The following is a 21,237-nucleotide window of genomic DNA, read 5'->3' on the forward strand; positions in this document are numbered from 1 at the left end:
ATGTTTAGTTGGAGCCATTTCAAAAAATTGCATATGCTGGTATTATTTCTTTGTGATGTAAAGTAAAGAATGACAATATGGGTATTATCACATTTTTTGTCATGTTTGAGTAAAGTATGGAATGAAGCAATAGAGAATTTTATTTTCTGAAGAAGTTTAGCAATCATTGCTAATCATTTTCATTCATTATTAATGGCTACATTTGCACTGTACAGTCTTTTTATGAGACAAAGAAACAGATCTGAGGGTATTCAGGGGAGATTCAATTCCATGCTTTTCTGCCCTTTAATTATTCTATATGTTTAAGATTTGCTATTTATTTATTAATTAACAATATAATAGATTTTAATATCATTTTAAGCATCTGGTCAGAATTTGCATTAGGTTGTGTTGTGAGATCATGAAGATTATTACTTTACTAGAAGGTGGCCCGATTCTACGCATCGGGTATTCTAGAATTTACGTATTGTGTAGTTCATGTATGATTTTTGTTATATATATATATATATATATAGAGAGATGTTGTTGTCTGTAGTTACCAAGTGTTTGTGTAGGCGCTGTACATGTTCTGGGTGTTGTCTGGGTGTGACGGGGGGTGAGAGCGGTGTTGTATGTGTGTTGCGTGTGTTGCGTTGTTTGTGGAGCGCTGTGTGTCTGTAGCGTTGTGTGTGTGTTGCGCGGTTTGTGTGTGTGTGGTGTGTTTTGGGGGGAGGTATGTTTTGAGCAATGTGTGTGTTGTGCGGTATGTGCGTATATTTGTGTGTGCCGCGGTGTTTGTGTGTTGGGTGTTGTGTGTGTGCAGCGTTGTCTGTGTGTGTGGGTGTCTGTGTAGGGCAGTTGTTTGTGGTTCCCAGTGTGTGTGTGTGTGTGTGGTGTGTTGTGCAGTGCGCGCGCGTGTGTGTGTGTGTGTGTGTGTGTGTATCAGCCTCTCTTCTCTCAGCCTACCTCTCCCAGCCTCCCTCCTCCCAGCCTCCCTCAGCATCAGCCTCCCTCTCCCAGCCTCCCCAGCATCAGCCTCCGCCAGCATCAGCCTCTCTCCTTCCAGCCTCCTACAGCATCAGCCTCCCTCTCCCAGCCTTCCCCAGGATCAGCCTCTCTCCTCCCAGCCTCCATCCTCCCAGCCTTCCCCAGCATCAGCTTTCCCCTCCCAGCCTCCCTCAGCATCAGCCTTCCCCAGCATCAGCCTCTCTCCTCCCAGCCTCAGCCTCTCTCCTTCCAGCCTCCCCCAGCATCAGCCTCTCTCCTTCCAGCTTCCCTCAGCATCAGCCTCCCCTTCCCAGCCTTCCCCAGGATCAGCCTCTCTCCTCCCAGCCTCCTTCCTCCCAGCCTCCCTCAGCATCAGCCTTCTGCTCCCAGTCTCCCCCAGCATCAGCCTCCCCATGCATCAGCCTCCACCAGCATCAGCCTCTCTCCTTCCAGCCTCCCCCAGCATCAGCCTCCCCTTCCCAGCCTTCCCCAGGATCAGCCTCTCTCCTCCCAGCCTCCTTCCTCCCAGCCTCCCTCTCCCAGCCTCCCTCAGCATCAGCCTTCCGCTCCCAGTCTCCCCCAGCATCAGCCTCCCCAAGCATCAGCCTCCACCAGCATCAGCCTCTCTCCTTCCAGCCTCCCCCAGCATCAGCCTCTCTCCTTCCAGCCTCCCTCAGCATCAGCCTCCCGTTCCCAGTCTTCCCCAGGATCAGCCTCTCTCCTCCCAGCCTCCTTCCTCCCAGCCTCCCTCAGCATCAGCCTTCCCCTCCCAGTCTCCCCCAGCATCAGCCTCCCCAAGCATCAGCCTCCCCCAGCATCAGCCTCCCCATGCATCAGCCTCTCTCCTTCCAGCCTCTCTCCTTCCAGCCTCCCCCAGCATCAGCCTCCCCTTCCCAGCCTTCCCCAGGATCAGCCTCTCTCCTCCCAGCCTCCTTCCTCTCAGCCTCCTTCTCCCAGCCTCCCTCAGCATCAGCCTTCCGCTCCCAGCCTCCCCAAGCATCAGCCTCCACCAGCATCAGCCTCCCTCGTCCCAGCCTCCCCCTCCCAGCCTCCCCCACCATCAGCCTCTCTGCTCCCAGCCTTCCCCATGATCAGCCTCTCTGCTCCCAGCCTCCTCCAGCACGCCGTGCTCCTCTGCCGACACTCACACACCCGATCGCATCCACTCACACACACCCGATCGCATCCACTCACACACACCCGATCGCATCCACTCACACACACCCGATCGCATCCACTCACACACACCCGATCGCATACACTCACACACACAGACACTGACGATATCGCACATACGCGCTTATACTCACAACATCCGGGGATATCACATGCTTCTGGCCATGTGATCCTCCGGCAGGTCCTGGAAGATCACAACAGCACAGTATCGAGGCCGAGAAGCAAGCGATATCCCAGGATGTTGTGAGTATGTGGATGCGATGTGATGTGTGTGTGTGAGTGAGTGTGATCTGATTTGTGTGTGTGTATGTGTGTGCTGTTATGTGTGTGTGCTGTTATGTGTCTGTATTTTCCGGCGCTGCAGGACCTTGATGTGTGGATGCGATGTGATGTGTGTGTGATGTGTGTGTGAGAGTGAGTGTGAGCCGGTGTACACTGGTAACTATGATACACATCGGGTAACTAAGGGACCTTAGTTACCCGATGTGTATAATGGTTACCAGCTTTCACGGCCTCCGTGAAGATCCCAGCATCGCAAGGTTATGTCTGGCGCTGCTGGGATCCTGACGGAGCCGGTGTAGAAGCAAGCGATATCCCAGCATGTTGTGATGTGTGAGGTGTGTGTGAGAGTGAGTGTGATCTGATGTGTGTGTGTGTGTACTCACCTGGGAATCGGGGCTCCGTGTCAGTTGGGCCAGAGGGAGCGTGCATTGCGTGAGGGGGGCGGGGCCTGCAGAGAGCCGGGGCGAGAGGCCAATCCGTGTGGGGGGGGCGGGGCCATGGCGAGCCCAGCGGCCAATCAGCTTTGTGTCACCGTAAGGACACAATTTCGGAGCATGACAGACAGATAGACAGACAGACAGACAGACAGACAGACAGACAGACAGACAGAATAAGGCAATTATATATATAGATAACCTATCCTCCGTAAAGGTGCAGTGGTTATCCCTGGTCTTTAAACCCCAGCCATAGTCATTATATGGTATGGGTTTAAAAGAGTTCTCTGGGCATTTAAAGGTAACCTGTCACCAGATTTGGCGACTATAAGGTGTGGCCACCACCAGTGAGCTCTTATATACAGCATTCTGGAATGCTGTTTATAAGAGCCCAAACCACGCTGTATAACGTAAAAAACAGCTTTAGAATACCGGTACTTACCTAGGGGGCGGTCCGATAGGTGTTGCTGCTCTCCGGTCCGGCGCCTCCTTTCTGCGGTGATCGCCATCCTCCTTCTACTCAGCCCAGTATGGAGGACATGTCTACGTCATCCACACAGGCCGACATTGCGGTCCTGCGCAGGCGCACTTTGATCTGCCCTGCTATAGCAGATCAAAGTACTGTAATGTGCAGGCACGAGGAAAGGTTAAAAACCGCCCATGCATGCACACTACAATACTTTGTTCTGCCCTGAGCTCAAAGTGTGCCTGCGCAGGACCTCAATGCCGGCCACTGTGCATGACGTAGGATGCGTCATGCATACAGGCCTCAGAAAAAGGAGGACGGCGATCGCCGCAGAGAGGGGGCACTGGATCCGAGAGCAGCGATGTCCATCGGTCCAGTCCGCCCCTTAAGTGAGTATTATAGAAGTGTTTTTTACATTCTACGTATTCTGTAATGCTGTATATAAGAGCTCACTAGTGGTGGCTACAGATTATAGTTGCCAAGTTGACAGGTTCCCTTTTTAAAAGGCAATGAGCTGGAAATTTATTAGCATAATCCTAGTCACTTGTTCAATCTGCCACTACTTCACCATTCATCTAAAGCGATCCAGTTTTGTCTTTCAGCAATCCCATACATCATTCTTGTGTCTGCCACAACCAATCATTAGCCTCAGTTTCCATAAGTCGCACATGCACGCATCACCGCTGAGACCAGTGATTGGCTGCAGCAGTCATGTGAACTATTTGTTTTCATCCTTTTATACACAAAGAATACATGGCTATAATACATTTATTACACCGAAGAGATAACTAAGTAGTATCCCTAGGGACAATACCAACTCCAAAATACATGTCAAAAAGGGAGAACAGAAGATAAGGCACCAAATATAGTACAAAATATAAATTTGATTAATATGAAATATGTAAAAATATGACAACAGTAGAAAAACACAAATTTAGAATGGGGCACAATTGGTGTAGAGTAAAACCTGATAAGAAGAAAATAAGATACATGTATGGGGATATTGCCCACCAGAACCAACCAGTGATCTACTTATAACACAGAATAACGTGTTAAAAAAAGCATATACACCAAATAAAAAAGTTGTGTATAGCAAAGGTAATGAAGTACAAATAATTTATAACTTGTGGAGAGCTGTTGGGGACATATAGCATAAATTGTGCATGTGCAGATACGAAGTTTATACAGTGTGTCCACCCATATCCTGTCCACCACCATTAACTTGAGAACGGCGGCAGCTATAGGCATAGAAGTGGTGTCTAGGTATAGTAAAGTAGCCATGCGCTACGCAATGAAACCACCTATAGCGCCACCTGGTGGAAAACAACGGAGTTAGCATTTTTAGCTCGAAAACGGAACGAGATAGAGAAAAAAAGGTAATTACAAAGTTGTTTGGCATCATCAATTCAATACGAATCGACATCTTGCATACAGAAATGCTATGATTAGAACGTGTAAAACTCAGAAGGCTGAGGACGTGAAGCGATACCTCATGGAGATCTTCCTACAAGTCATTGGGTATGGTGGCTGCGTGGAGTGGCTTCTACGCTCACCTGACCTGACCCCATTGGACTTCTTTCTGCAAGGTCACATCAAACAGCAGGTGTATGCGACCCCTCCACCAACATTGCAGGACCTACGACGACGTATCACAGATGCTTGTGCAAACGTTTCACCTACCATATTGCACAATGTCCAGCAAGTTACAGTATGTTGTCCAGAGTCCGGATGTGCATTGCAGCGGACTGTGGCCACTTTGAGCATCAAAGTTAAATGAGCGCCATATGCGTGACCAGCATTCAATGTTTTGGAGGAGTCATGGGTTTCGTATCATAGCATTTCTGAATGCAAGATGTTGATTCGTATTGAATTGATGATGCCCTACAACTTTATAATTCACTTTTTTTCTCTATCTTGTTCCGTTTTTGAGATAAAAATGCTTAGTCCATTGTTTTCCATCAGGTGGCGCAATAGGTGGTTTCATTGCATAGCGCATGGCTACTTTACTATACCTAGACACCACTTCTATGCCTATAGCTGCCGCCGTTCTCAAGTTAATGGTGGTGGACAGGATATGGGTGGACACACTGTATATTACGCCCCACAGCAGTGTTACACAATGCATATAAGGTTGAAAAATAGGAAAGCTCCTTCAATCACAAACAGCTAAATAGGAAAGGGTTCTTTACAGTTAGAGCAGTCAGACTGTGGAATGCCCTACCACAAGAGGTAGTAATGGCAGATACTATAACAGCTTTTAAAAAAAGGGCTGGATGATTTCCTCAGTACACAAAACATTGTTGGTTATAAATGACTTAGTGACTAAATGTAGAACTTGTGGAGGAAGGTTGAACTAGATGGACCTAGGTCTTTTTTCAACCTAAGTAACTATGTAACAAGTGCTTAAAAGTCTATTGCACTCATTAAAGTGGCCCAACTAACAGACACCACATAAAAAAGAATGAGGAGTACTAACATAGCCAAGAGGCTTTAAAAGCAATGAATGGTAGTCTGTGCAAGTCACAAATGATATAGTGCAAAAGGCAAGGAGCGCACATGAGATGCCAATGAACTGTTACATTACCTAATGGTGTAGAGACGGGCTGGTTCTGGTGGGAAGGAGGAATCCCCTCTTACCCACCAGAACCAGCCCATGTCTACACCAATTGTGATCTATTCTAAATTCGTGTTTTTCTACTGTTGTAATATTTTTACATATTTCATATTAATCAAATTAATATATTGTACTATATTTGGTGCCTTCTCTTCTCCCTTTTTGACATGTTTTCATCCTTGTCGAATATGACATTTTACCACTTCACTCAAGCCATTTAATTATTTAAAGGGGTAGTCTGACTTCTGGGACCTCAACTGATCTGGAGAATGGGGGTTAAAATTTCAAATGGAGCGGTGGTTGTATATTTACTCCCGTTTTTATGAGACTTCTCCTTTAAGCAACACATTAAGCGTCTAGATTTTTTATTATAGGCTGCATCTATCTAGCATATGTAATACTTGCACATTAGTTAAAACATTTTTTGACATCAAGTCTTATTTTCTTTATTTTTATGATTACCAGCAATTTGCTATTTCTTTGTCGCTCTATTGGGAGACCCAGACAATTGGGTGTATAGGCTATGCCTCCGGAGGCCGCACAAAGTATTACACTCAAAAGTGTTAAGCCCCTCCCCTTCTGCCTATACACCCCCCGTGCTCCCATGGGCTCCTCAGTTTTATTGCTTTGTGCGAAGGAGGCAGACCTGCACACATAGCTCCACAGATTGGTCAGCAGCAGCTGCTGACCAGGTCGGATGGAATAAAAAATGGGCCCATATAGGGCCCCCAGCATGCTCCCTTCTCACCCCACTCTTGTCGGCGGTGTTGTTAAGGTTGAGGTATCCATTGCGGGTACGGAGGCTGGAGCCCACATGCTGTTTTCCTTCCCCATCCCCCTCAGGGCTCTGGGCGAAGTGGGATCCTATCGGTCTCCAGGCACTGAGACCGTGCTTCATCCACAACTCCTGTGGAGCCTGCTGGATAGGAGCCGGGTACCGTTCAGGGACATGGCCCTGCTACTAGAAGGTACTCTGTATCCCTGTGGGGACCGCGCACGGCAACACCTCAGCTTTGCTGGGTGTGCTAGTGCACCGGGGACCGCGGCGCTGACCGGGTTAAACTGTGCCATTACACACTCAGCGTCGCTGAGTGTGTTTATATGTAGGGGCTACCGCGCTAACCGCCGCTGCCATGTGAAACTGCGGCGCGGCTGGGACTTGTAGTTCGCCGGGGACTTTGGCGCTGGCCGCGCTTTTACGGCGGCCACGCTTATACTCGAGTCCCCGGCTTTCTTGCGGCCTAGTTTCCTTTTCTCCCGCCCCCAGCCCTGACAGGCAGGGGAAGGGCGGGACGCTGCACGGAACGAGCAGCACTGAGGGCTGGAGTATGATTTCCATTCTCCACCCCCCTCACTGTGCACAGTGTGAGCACCAGTTCCCGCACTTTCTCGGCCACGCCCACGGCTCCCTCCTCTCGTCAGGACGCCGCAGCCATTCCTGTCAGCTCCTCCGACGCTGCAGAGAGGGACAAACCCTGGGAGACCCAGACACGGTCTCTGGTGGCCTCACAACCGCTTTAAAGCGGGTGGTAAGCAGCACCTGTTGGTGCTAGCCCCATGGTGCTGTAGTGTATTGATACATTATTTGTTTATAGTATACTCTTTCACTGTATGAGCACAGTTCATTCTGGCTATATACCCTATTGTGTTAATCAGGGAAAACAATAGCATGGCGCCCACAAAGGCAGGGGTGCCAAAACACAGGCTTATTATGCTGCCTGCGCCGCTTGTACGTCCCAGCTGCCGGCAGGTCCCACTGACCCTCATTGTGTGCAATGTTCGGTCCCTGTGTCACTTTTTCAGCAGAGCCTCTGCTAAGAGGGGCCCAGGGGGAGCCACCTGTTGACACTGTCCAGGTGACGGGGACTGAGTTTGCAAAACTCTCTGAGACTATGGCTAAGATACTAGAAGCCTTGCAGTCCAGGCCGGTATCTCAGCAAAGGGACTCTGTTGAATCATTGTTCCCTGGCCCCCCTCAGTTGGACCAACAATGTCCTCCCGGGGTATCTCATACATCCCAGGCTGAGGGTTCTGACTTAGACCCCAGTCCCAGACCGACTAAGCGGGCTCGCTTAGAATTTCCCTCGACATCTTCATATTGTTCAGGGTCGCAGCGGGGGGAATCTCTGGTTGATGATGCGGAGACAGCTGATCAGGATTCTGATCCTGAGGGCGCTCTCAATCTTAATACTCCAGACGGGGACACCATAGTGAACGATCTTATTGCGTCCATCAATCAAATGCTGGATATTTCTCCCTCAACTCCGGCGGAGGAGTCAGCTTCTCAGCAGGAGAAATTCCGTTTCGGGTTCCCCAAGCGTACACCGAGTATGTTTCTAGACCACTCTGATTTCAGAGAGGCAGTCCAGAATCACCATGCTTGTCCAGATAAGCGTTTTTCTAAGCGCCTTAAGGATACACGTTATCCTTTTCCCCCTGACGTGGTTAAAGGTTGGACTCAGTGTCCCAAAGTGGATCATCCAATCTCCAGACTGGCGGCTAGATCCATACTTGCAATGGAAGATGGGGCCTCGCTCGAAGATGCCACTGACAGGCAGATGGAGCTCTGGTTGAAATCCATCTATGAAGCTATCGGCGCTTCTTTTGCCCCAGCATTCGCAGCCGTATGGGCGCTACAAGCTATCTCAGCAGGTCAAGCGCAAATTGAAGCAGCCACATGCACGTCCGCGCCACAAGTGGCATCCATTACCACTCAGACCTCGGCATGTGCGTCTTACGCTATTAATGCTGTCCTGGACTCTGCGAGCCGTACGGCGGTTGCGGCCGCCAATTCGGTGGTACTCCGCAGGGCCTTGTGGCTACGGGAATGGAAGGCAGATTCTGCTTCCAAAAAGCACTTAACCAGTTTGCCAATTTCTGGCGACAGGCTGTTTGGCGAGCGTTTGGATGAAATCATCAAACAATCCAAGGGAAAGGATACATCCTTACCCCAGCCCAAACAGAACATACCCCAACAGAGGAGAGGGCAGTCGAGGTTTCGGTCCTTTCGGGGCGAGGGCAGGTCCCATTTCCTCGTCCAAAAAGGTCTCAGAAAGAACAAAGGAACTCTGATGCATGGCGGTCTAAGTCACGTCCTAAAAAGACCACCGGAGGCGCCGCTAACAAAGCGGTTTCCTCATGACTTTCGACCTCCTCTAGCAGCATCCTCGGTCGGTGGCAGGCTCTCCCGCTTTTGCGACGCCTGGCTGCCACAAATAAAAGACCGCTGGGTGAGAGACATTCTGTCTCACGGTTACAAGATAGAGTTCACCTCTCGTTCCCCGACTCGATTCTTCAGATCATCCCCGCCTCCCGAGCGAGCCGAGGCTCTTCTGCAGGTGCTGCGCACTCTGAAGGTAGAAGGAGTGGTGATCCCTGTTCCTCTCCAGCAACAGAGCCACGGTTTTTACTTCAACTTGTTTGTAGTTCCAAAGAAGGACGGGTCTTTCCGCCCGGTCCTGGACCTGAAACTGCTCAACAAACACGTAAAAGCCAGACGGTTCAGGATGGAATCCCTCCGCTCCGTCATCGCTTCAATGTCCCAAGGAGATTTCCTTGCATCGATCGATATCAAAGATGCTTATCTCCACGTACCGATTGCTCCAGAACACCAGCGCTTCTTGCGCTTCGCCATAGGAAACGAACAACTGCAATTCGTGGCACTGCCGTTCGGCCTGGCAACAACCCCACGGGTTTTTACCAAGGTTATGGCTACTGTAGTAGCGCTCCTACACTCGCAGGGTTACTCGGTGATCCCGTACTTGGACGATCTGCTAATCAAGGCACCTCTCAAGAGGCATGCCAACGCAGCCTCGACGCTACCCTGGAGACTCTCCAGGGTTTCGGGTGGATCATCAATTTTCCAAAGTCAAATCTGACACCGGCCCAATCACTGACGTATCTTGGCATGGAGTTTCATACCCTCTCAGCGATAGTGAAGCTTCCGCTGATCAAGCAGCAGTCACTACAGAAAGGGGTACAATCTCTCCTTCAAGGCCAGTCACACCTCTTGAGGCGCTTCATGCACTTCCTGGGGAAGATGGTGGCAGCAATGGAGGCAGTCCCTTTCGCGCAGTTTCACCTGCGTCCCTTTCAATGGGACATCCTACGCAAATGGGACAGGTAGTCGACGTCCCTCGACAGGACCGTCTCCCTCTCTCAGGCGACCAAAGCTTCATTTCGGTGGTGGCTTCTTCCCACTTCATTATCGAAGGGGAAATCCTTCCTACCCCCATCCTGGGAAGTAGTCACGATGGACGCGAGTCTGTCAGGGTGGGGAGCGGTTTTTTCTCCACCACAGGGCTCAGGGTACGTGGACCCAGCAAGAGTCCTCGCTTCAGATCAATGTTCTGGAAATACGGGCAGTGTATCTTGCCCTGAAAGCATTCCAGCAGTGGCTGGGAGGCAAGCAGATCCGAATTCGGTCGGACAATTCCACAGCGGTGGCATACATCAACCACCAAGGCGGCACACGCAGCCGGCAAGCCTTCCAGGAAGTCCGGCGGATTTTGATGTGGGTGGAAGCCACGGCCTCCACCATATCCGCAGTTCACATCCCAGGCGTGGAAAACTGGGAAGCAGATTATCTCAGTCGCCAGGGCATGGACGCAGGGGAATGGTCCCTTCACCCGGACGTGTTTCAGGAAATCTGTTGCCGCTGGGGGGTGCCGGACGTCGACCTCATGGCGTCCCGGCACAACAACAAGGTACCAATGTTCATGGCACGGTCTCAAGATCCCAGAGCGATGGCGGCAGACGCCTTAGTTCAGGATTGGTCGCAGTTTCAGCTCCCTTATGTGTTTCCTCCGCTGGCACTGTTGCCCAGAGTGTTACGCAAGATCAGGGCCGACTGCCGCCGCGCCATCCTCGTCGTTCCAGACTGGCCGAGGAAGTCGTGGTACCCGGATCTGTGGCATCTCACGGTCGGCCAACCGTGGGCACTACCAGACCGAACAGACTTGCTATCTCAAGGGCCGTTTTTCCATCTGAATTCTGCGGCCCTCAACCTGACTGTGTGGCCATTGAGTCCTGGATCCTAGCGTCTCCAGGGTTATCTCAAGACGTCATTGCCACTATGAGACAGGCTAGGAAACCAACGTCCGCCAAGATCTATCACAGGACGTGGAAAATTTTTCTGTCGTGGTGCTCTGCTCAGGGTTTTTCTCCCTGGCCATTTGCATTACCTACTTTTCTGTCCTTCCTTCAATCTGGACTGGAAAAGGGTTTGTCGCTCGGCTCCCTTAAGGGACAAGTTTCAGCGCTCTCTGTGTTTTTCCAGAAGCGCCTAGCCAGACTTCCACAGGTACGCACGTTCCTGCAGGGGGTTGGTCACATAGTTCCACCTTACAAGCGGCCGTTAGAACCCTGGGATCTAAACAGGGTGCTGATGGTTCTTCAGAAACCACCATTCGAGCCAATGAGAGATATTTCCCTCTCACGACTTTCGCAGAAAGTGGTTTTTCTAGTAGCAGTCACTTCCCTTCGGAGAGTGTCTGAGCTAGCAGCGTTGTCGTGCCAAGCCCCTTTCCTGGTGTTTCACCAGGACAAGGTGGTTCTACGTCCGGTTCCGGAATTTCTCCCTAAGGTGGTATCTCCCTTTCATCTCAATCAGGATATTTCCTTACCTTCTTTTTATCCTCATCCAGTTCACCAATGTGAAAAGGATTTGCACTTGTTAGATTTGGTGAGAGCATTCAGACTCTACAATTCTCGTACGGCGCACCTGCGCCGCTCGGATGCACTATTTGTCCTTGTCGCTGGCCAGCGTAAAGGGTCACAGGCTTCCAAATCAACCCTGGCTCGGTGGATCAAGGAGCCAATTATCGAAGCTTACTGTTCGGCTGGGCTTCCGGTTCCCTCAGGGCTGAAGGCCCATTCTACCAGAGCCGTGGGCGCGTCCTGGGCTTTGAGGCACCAGGCTACGGCTCAGCAGGTGTGTCAGGCGGCTACCTGGTCGAGCCTGCACGCTTTCACGAAGCACTATCAGGTGCATACCTATGCTTCGGCGGATGCCAGCCTAGGTAGACGAGTCCATCAGGCGGCGGTTGCCACCTGTAGGAAAGGGCCGTTTTACGGCTCTTTTACGAGGTATTATTTTACCCACCCAGGGACTGCTTTTGGACGTCCCAATTGTCTGGGTCTCCCAATAGAGCGACAAAGAAGAAGGGAATTTTGTTTACTTACCGTAAATTCCTTTTCTTCTAGCTCTAATTGGGAGACCCAGCACCCGCCCCTGTTTTTTTGTGTACACATGTTGTTCATGTTGAATGGTTTCAGTTCTCCGATATTCCTTCGGATTGAAGTTACTTTAAACCAGTTTTTAATTCTTTTTCCTCCTTCTTGCTTTTGCACCAAAACTGAGGAGCCCGTGGGAGCACGGGGGGTGTATAGGCAGAAGGGGAGGGGCTTAACACTTTTGAGTGTAATACTTTGTGCGGCCTCCGGAGGCATAGCCTATACACCCAATTGTCTGGGTCTCCCAATTAGAGCTAGAAGAAAAGGAATTTACGGTAAGTAAACAAAATTCCCTTCATTGTTAGAGATTGTATTGCAAGCATATCTTAGGTGTCAAAATGCTTATTAGGCATAGCTATTTTAACATCATGTCATTCAGAAAGGAAATAAGAATTACATTTGTTTCTTTTCACAAAAAGATCAGTTTAACCTAGGGTTGCACAACATCTTTATTCCAAGGGCCACATTGCTGTACTGATCTAATCCCAAAGACCGCACATTTTTTAAAGGGGTATTTACATGAAAACGTCACCAGAACCACCATAAGTACATTATTACTCGTAACAGAACCAAGTTTTACATATTTGAGGAGGATTTGGAGAGTTTCTGCTATTACAAAAAAAAAATAATCTGTGTGAACAAACGCTTCAGCCTAAACTAAGATTTTGGAGCAGAAACTCTACAAATCAACCTCCATAAGAATACTTAAAATTATTTGAAATTGAGTTTAGCATGTTATGGATTGCTACATGTGAAGAAGATCAAAACCACAGTTCATGAGTCCGATGTCAGAGCCAACTTCAGTAAAGAAATGCAGCACCAGAACCACAATCAATACATGATTGCATTTTCAGAACCACCATCCGTACATATATAGAGCATCGGGAAGCGATCAAATGTAATGTCAGGTCAGCCTTATAAAGCCTCCACAATTTATCCCCCACACTGCCCCTTTGCTTAATGTCCCCCCACCTCACAATACTACGGCTCTTTTCCCAATCTCTCCCATGCTGTGCCTTGGCAGTAATCACAATTTGCCCCTCCCCCGCCTCCTCATCTAAAACCATTACACATCTCATCTTCAGCACTTACTGAGGCCTGATGTCTCTACTGCCTTTGATGTCTCTGCTGTGGTGCTGGCTCCAGGAGCAGTGTGATGATGCCAGCAGTGTGCTGACCTCATCATGCCGCTGCACGTCGGGACAGAGGCTGACAGGCTCCCCTTTGCCCCAGTCTCAGTGCTCAAGTGTTTAAATGTATTTGCATCTGAAAGACGCAAATACATTTGAATATGGGATTAAGGAATCTGCGTCTCCCGGACAGATCTGCGAACTTGGAAGCTGTTACTATTTTATGCCTAGAATATAAGAAAAGAACACTGCTAGAAAATCCACTGCAAAAAACATCCAATAAAGAAGCTTCAGGTACAACAATGCTTGCATTTTCCTAAAGCTTTTTCCCATAGTGAAATTAATATACAAGTACACCTGGTTCTAAGGGTGCTTTGTGCACAAAACCTAAAAGTCGATGGCTTATTCTGAATACATAGAGATGGATCTCAAAAGCTGGCTGGTCTGCTTGACGTGTTACTTGATGACATGTTTCTGTTACAGGATGCCCTTTTAGATGCCCTCTTGTCTTTGGTGGTGATTCTCCAGATACTCTGACTATGTAAAGGAATGTGGAACAGAGCGGAATCCTAACATTGAGTACATTACACACTCATATGATTAGCCTCCCTCCGTATTTTTATATATTTTTTTTACCTGACCTGGAAGTCATTCTTTGAAAAGAAAAAAAAATGCACCAAAATATTTTGCATACATTGTGTCAATTGACAAAATACAGAAGATGTGGAGAAATTTCGTGTGGATATAGCACAGATCTACTGCAAAAGCCACATAAAGGTCTGTTTACACAGGACGTTTTTGCAGCTTTTCTTTTTTATACAAGAAATACACAGGTTCATTTTTAGTTGTGCTTGTTTTTAGGCGTCCATTTGAATAGGAGAAAACACTACAAAAACACTAAAGCAATTCACATGCTGCAATTTGGCAAAAACACAGCAGGATTCCAAATACACGTGGAATAAGGAGTGAGTGCATGAGATTTCAGAAATTCACTTTGCTGGTACTAGAAAACACTATTTTACACAGCAAAGCAACTGTTACTTTTAGGCTTTTAGGCGTAATCTATCATAAAGCTGGATTTATTTTATTTTTTGTCTCTTCCAGAAGATGAATGTAACCCAACCTTAAATGAGGAAGATGCTCTCCAAAGCAAGTGGCAGAGGATTATGGGGGACAGTTATGACATTGTGGTACGTTTAATCATTCCTGTAGGTAATTCTATCCATTGTAGTAAAATAAAAGAACCAGAAGAAAACTGAGGGTGATAGTATGGTCCCAAGAGCTGTGAAAAGGCACATCACTGTTATACAGCTTCACTTAGGCTACTTTCACACATCCGGTTTGAGCAGTGCGGCTCAATCCGGCTAGAAACCTATGCAACGGATGTGGCGAAAACACCGCATCCTTTGCATAAGTTTTTACATGCCGCCCATCCGTTTTTTTCCGGTTGCGGCACGCTACTGAGCATGGGCAGTGGAAGAAACCGCATGCGCCGGCCGGATGCATTTTTTTTCTGCATCGCGCCGCATCTGGCGTCCATAGGCATGCATTGAAAAAAGCGGCCGGATGCGTTTTTTTTGCCGGTCAAAAAAACGTTGCAAGATACGTTGCCTCCGGCCGCCGCTTTAATTAATTTTGCCACATCCGGATGCAACGCAAAGCCATCAGGCACAATCCGGTAGCAATGCAAATCTATGGGGATAAAACGGATGTGGTACCGGATCAGTTTTACCCGTTTTTTTCCGGATTGTGCCTGATGGAAAAAACCTGATGTGTGAAAGTAGCCTTAGGCTGCTTTCACACCTCCGGTTTTTGCTATGCGGCACACTCCGGCACTTTGCAGGAAAATCGCAACCGTTTTTTTTTGCTGCCGGTTGCGATTTTCCTGCATAGACTTTAATTAGTGCCGCATTGTGCCGCATGGCCTTGCGTTCCGTCCGTTTTTTGCCGCATGCGGCAGATTTAGCCGATGCGGCGGCCGGATGGAACGTTGCCTGGCACGTTTTTTCGTGCGGCAAAAAAAAACGCATCGCGCCGCATTCGGCCGATGCGGCGCATTTTTCAATGCATGCCTATGGCGGCCGGATGCGGCACGATGCGGCAATAACCGCATCCGGTTGCCGCATGCGGTTTTTGCCACTGCGCATGCTCAGTAGCATGCCGCAAGCGGCAAAAACCGGACGTGCCGCAAGGGAAAAACTTATGCAAAGGATGCGGTGTTTTCACCGCATCCGTTGCATAGCTTGCACAGCCGGATTGAGACGCAGAGCTTAGGCTATTTCACACATCAGTTTTTGGCATCAGGCACAATCCGGCGTGTGCCTGATGCAACGGATCCGGTGCAGAATATGCAAAAACTGATGTGCCTGATCCTTTTTTTTGACGGTTCCAATATACCTGATCCATCAGAAAACGGATCCGGCACATTCGTTTTTGCATCCTTTTTGTCCGTTTTTTTGCTGGATCCGTTTATTTCAATACATTGGAGCATGCTCAGTTTACAAAAACGGATCCGGCGGACGCATCCGTTTTTTACCGCATTGGCGTCCATAGGCTTCCATTGTAAAATACGCCGTGTCGCGCCGGATCCGGCGCAATGCGTTTTTTTTGCCGGACAAAAAAACGTTACAAGATACGTTCTCTCCGGCCGCCGCTTTAGGCAATTTTGCCGGATCCGGCAAAAGCCGGATGCAACGCAAGTCCATCAGGCACAATCCGGCGCTAATACAAATCAATGGGGATAAAATGGATCCGGCGCCGGATCCGTTTCACCCGTTTTTTTCCGGATTGTGCCTGATGGAAAAAAACTGATGTGTGAAATTAGCCTTATTGGTCTCTTTACACTGTGTATGGATACTGTGTACAATCTATATATATAATTGCCTTATTCTGTCTGTCTGTCTGTCTGTCTGTCTGTCTGTCATTCTCCAAAATTGTGTCCTTACGGTGACACTAAGTGTCCTTACGGTGACACAAAGCTGATTGGCCGCTGGGCTCGCCATGGCCCCGCCCCCCGCACGGATTGGCCGCTCGCCTTGCCTCGGCTCCTCCCCCGCATGGATTGGCCGCTCGCCTCGCCTCGGATCCGACCCCCCCGCACGGATTGGCCGCCACTCACACTCAGACTCACACTCAGACGCAGACTCAGACGCACACTCAGACGCAGACTCAGACGCACACTCAGACGCACACTCAGACACAGACTCAGACTCACACGCAGACTCAGACGCAGACTCAGACGCAGACTCAGACGCAGACTCAGACGCAGACGCAGACGCAGACGCACACTCAGACTCAGACTCAGACTCAGACGCACACTCAGACGCAGACGCACACTCAGACGCACACTCAGACGCACACTCAGACGCACACTCAGACGCACACTCAGACGCACACTCAGACGCAGACTCAGACTCAGACTCAGACTCAGACGCAGACTCAGACGCAGACTCAGACGCACACTCAGACGCACACTCAGACGCACACTCAGACTCAGACACAGACTCAGACACAGACTCACACTCAGACTCAGACACAGACACAGACACAGACTCACACTCAGACTCACACTCAGACTCACACTCAGACTCAGACTCAGACACAGACTCACACTCACACTCACACTCACACTCACACTCAGACTCAGACTCAGACTCAGACTCAGACTCAGACACAGACTCACACTCAGACTCAGACTCAGACACAGACTCAGACACAGACTCAGACTCAGACGCACACTCACACGCACACTCAGACTCACACGCACACTCACACGCACACTCAGACTCACACGCACATGCACACTCGGACTCACACGCACATTCACACTCACACGCACACTCACACTCAGACGCACACTCACACTCAGACTCAGACTTACACTCAGACTCACACAAACACTCACACTCAGACTCAAACGCACACTCACACTCAGACTCAAACGCACACTCACACTCAGACTTACACGCACACTCACACTCACTCACACTCAGACTCACGCACACTCACACTCAGACTCACACGCACACTCACACTCAGACGCACACTCACACTCAGACTCAGACTTACACTCAGACTCACACAAACACTCACACTCAGACTCAAACGCACACTCACACTCACTCAAACGCACACTCACACTCAGACTCACACGCACACTCACACGCACACTCAGACTCAGACTCAGACTCACTCGCACACTCAGACTCACACGCACACTCAACGCAGCAGACACACAACACCCAACACACAAACACCGCGGCACACACAAATATACGCACATACCGCACAACACACACATTGCACAAAACATACCTCCCCCCAAAACACACACACACACCCACACAAACCGCGCAACACACATACACAACGATACAGACACACAGCGCTCCACAAATAACGACACACAATGCAACACACAAACAACACCGCTCTCACCCCCCGCTACACCCAGACAACACCCAGAACATGTACAGCCCCTACACAAACACTTGGTAACTACACACAACAACATCTATATATATATATATATATATATATATATATATATAACAAAAATCATACATTAACTACACAATACGTAAATTCTATAATACCCGATGCGTAGAATCGGGCCACCTTCTAGTATGTATATAATTAGTTAGCGTGTGTGTGCGCGCGCATATATATAATACACACTTTCAGACACAAAGTTGCTTGGTGCAAGATTATTTCAAGTTCATAAATCTCCAACAAACAGAAACAAACAAAACAGCCTTTCTATGGCAAAACTCTATACTATAAAAATAAACAGTCCATATAGCAATACAGGTTGTGTATATTAAATGAGTGCACAGGTTTTCCCTCTGTCAGCCTCAGGACAAAGCTGACCAATACACACACAGGTCTTTTCTCTGTCCGCACTATTTCCCTTCTCAAAGAGCTTAGCTGCTTTAAATGACACCTAGACAGACTGACAAAACCCAGGGCTGAAGATATGAGTGATCAGTCCCACACTACACTCCTGGCCGCTACTAAAACCCGGACCCAAATTTGGGCCCATTAAAAACTATCAGCACTATAGATGCTGGAGCCTGCATTCTGGGTGTCACATCAGAGTCTAGGCACCTCCATGACACATACAGTATATAAACTCAATCCAGGACCTGAGATATGGATATAGCTATATAGATAGATGAGATGATAGATAGATGAGATGATAGATATATGAGTTAGATATATATATATATATATATATATATATATAATATATATATATATATATATATATATATATATATATCTATCTCTGTCATCATCTATCTCATCTATAGCTAATATATATATACACATCTTTTATCAGTCATAAAATGTTTTGCTCATTTTTATACACAATGAAATTTGCCAGTCTAGCATCGTGCATGCGGATTTACGGTTAGGGGAATAATTCTCTAACTCTACTACTGAAAATGTAGCAAGCCCTGGTTATTTAAAAGGAAGGTTTACTTTGAAACATTTCTCATGTGGGAAAATGCTAATGGTAGGATTGTGAACCCTGTGCCAACCACTGATCACTAGAAGTAGGGGGCACAATTCTTCCTTTACCCCTTCTTCTCCCAATGCAAAGTTCTTTGGATCTCGGTAGTCTGTAGTCCCAATCTACCTGTATTGTGGCTATATGCTTCAGCAGGATGTTAGATGAGGTTTCAGATTCAAATTCAGATGTAAGTCTGGTCTTTAAAGAGCACCCCATTATGGTTTATAGGTTGGGGTTCTGAGATCAGAAACTCTCAGTATAAAGCACATATGGTCCAGATCGGACGCCCCCTTTAATTATAAAGAGCTGTGATCAGTCCATAGCCTATTCTGTGGTTCTGTTTCTTGATAGGGTCTAGGTCTGTATGCGTTCTCACTCCTAGACGATGAGCCCAGCATTCTCCAGTCTGTTTCCTTCTTTATCCTTACATTCCAGAGCAGACAGTTGCAATGTGTTTAGGATTTTTTTTTCCTCCAAAATACAGTAAAGTCCTATACAGTTACTATGGAAACTTGAGTATTTCTATGTGTTTCTCCTGATGAATTCAGCTTGGATAGATAGTTGTTCATCATACCCACACTGACCGTTTTGTGCATTTTCTCTATATTTGCAGGTTGCCCAGGTTAACAAGTTCAGTGAGAGCAGTGGATTGGGCATAAGTCTGGAAGCTTCTGCTGGTCACCATTTCCTAAGGTCTATATTACCAGAAGGGGCTGTGGGCCGCAGTGGAAAACTGTACAGTGGGGATGAATTACTGGAAGTAAGACCTAGCTACAGCATTTACCGAGGACGCCTCTCATATTACTGCATCCGACTTTTCTATACTTTGTAATTGTAATTGTTTAGCTTGTATGTGTTGTGATTTTTTGGCCTTTTTTTTTCCCCCCCCCCCAGAAAATGCGTTATACCTAAGCATCTGCTTCCCTATCTGGCTGCAGTGTTTTTGCCCCCCAAAATCATCAAAAAATAGCAGTATAAACTCCACTAAAAAGTTGTTTGTTTTTCTTTATCGTTCCTTTGGGAGACCCAAACCTTGGGTGTATAGTTTCTGCCTCCGGAGGACACACAAAGTACTACACCTAAAAGGTGTGGCTCCTCCCTCTGAGCCTATACACCCCCTGGTCAACCAGTCCTAACCAGTTTTTCGCTTTGTGTTCAGGAGGCATACATGCACACATGCGTTCCCATATGATTTTTCCTTTTTTTCCTTTTTTTTTTGGAAGAAGATTGAAGAAATGCGGGTCCACGTCTGGACCCCCGGCATGTCCCTTCTCACCCCACTGTGTCGGCGGTGTTGTAAGGTTGATTATCCAAGGCTGGAGCCTTACATGCCGTGCTCCTTCACCATCCCCTCTGGGCTCTGGATTGAAGTGGGAGCCAGCACGGTCTCCATGCCTGGCAGGAGACCGGTCTCCATCCACAGCCCCTTGAGGACCCTGCTGGACCGGAGCACTCACTCTCAGGGACCGGGCCCTGCGTCTCAGAGCTAAGTACCTTGAGACGTTTATATTTTGGGGGTCCCTGTTCTTTATGTGTGGGTAGAGTGTGTTTACTGTGTCTTTACTGTGTTTTTGGACATTTCCGGCGGGTTTTCTGGCTTTTCGCCCGAGAACCGCGCCGATGGTGCCTGAGCGTCGGCCGCGCTGCTCAAATTTAGGCCCCGGCTTCGCCACAGGCCTAGTTTCGATTTCCTGCCCTCGCATGTCACTCATGCCGAGGGACAGGCATGGCCCCTCCCGGCGGCCGTCCTGCACAGGGGAGGGACTCTCTCCACTGCTTGGGTGCGACTCCCCCTCTGCAGGCCTCTATGGCCTTCCAGATCCGCCCTTTCATACAGGCACGCCCCTGTCCCGCCCCCTCTCTTCGCTCCGGCGGCCATTTTCTTCACTCTGTTCTGGCGTCCGGCACTCTGCACACCTGCCGAGGTGCTGTGCATTGGGGGTCCGGGTTTCAGGATCTGGAGGGCACACATCACCGCTCCAGCGGTCTGGTAAGCCGCAGCCGGTCTCCGGTTGTGGACCTCTGCTATATTCTCCCTGGGAATCACTCCTTTTGTAGAAGCCGTTTTTCCTCCACTCAGGCAGCATGTCTCACACAAGAAAGCAAGGCTCCAAAGCTTTATGCTGTATGTGCTACATGTAAGCTTCCGCTGCCTGAAGCAAGCACCTATCCACATTGTGAGGTTTGCTCTAACTTGGAGGTGCCACGGCCTGGGGTCTCGGCTCCAGTGGTCTCTCAGGCTGCTCCTGCACCTGTGGCTGAACTCCCGGCCTGGGTAGAGTCTTTTTCTAGGTCTATCTTCCAGTCATTTGCTGAGTCCATGGGACTTTTGTCCAGGACTTTGATGAATATGCATCAGCCCCCTTCACAGGGTGCCTCTAATGCTCTTGCTAAGGGGCCCTTAGGACTGGAGCTCACAG

At 48.7% G+C, this 21,237-nt stretch overlaps 1 protein-coding gene across 5 annotated transcripts in view; it reads left to right on the forward strand.

The window, feature by feature from the left end:
• Positions 1–21,237, forward strand: part of MPDZ (multiple PDZ domain crumbs cell polarity complex component) — a 268,414-nt gene that overhangs the window by 67,666 nt on the left and 179,511 nt on the right. For all 5 annotated transcript variants that reach the window (XM_075316964.1, XM_075316973.1, XM_075316991.1 and 2 more), the window contains exons 13-14: positions 14,407–14,492; positions 19,431–19,577. In XM_075316964.1, the coding sequence (XP_075173079.1) occupies positions 14,407–14,492; positions 19,431–19,577 (233 nt within the window). The remainder of the gene's footprint in view (positions 1–14,406; positions 14,493–19,430; positions 19,578–21,237) is intronic.

This window comes from Anomaloglossus baeobatrachus, chromosome 1 (genome assembly GCF_048569485.1).
Source record: "Anomaloglossus baeobatrachus isolate aAnoBae1 chromosome 1, aAnoBae1.hap1, whole genome shotgun sequence".
In the NCBI taxonomy this organism is placed as follows: domain Eukaryota; kingdom Metazoa; phylum Chordata; class Amphibia; order Anura; family Aromobatidae; genus Anomaloglossus; species Anomaloglossus baeobatrachus.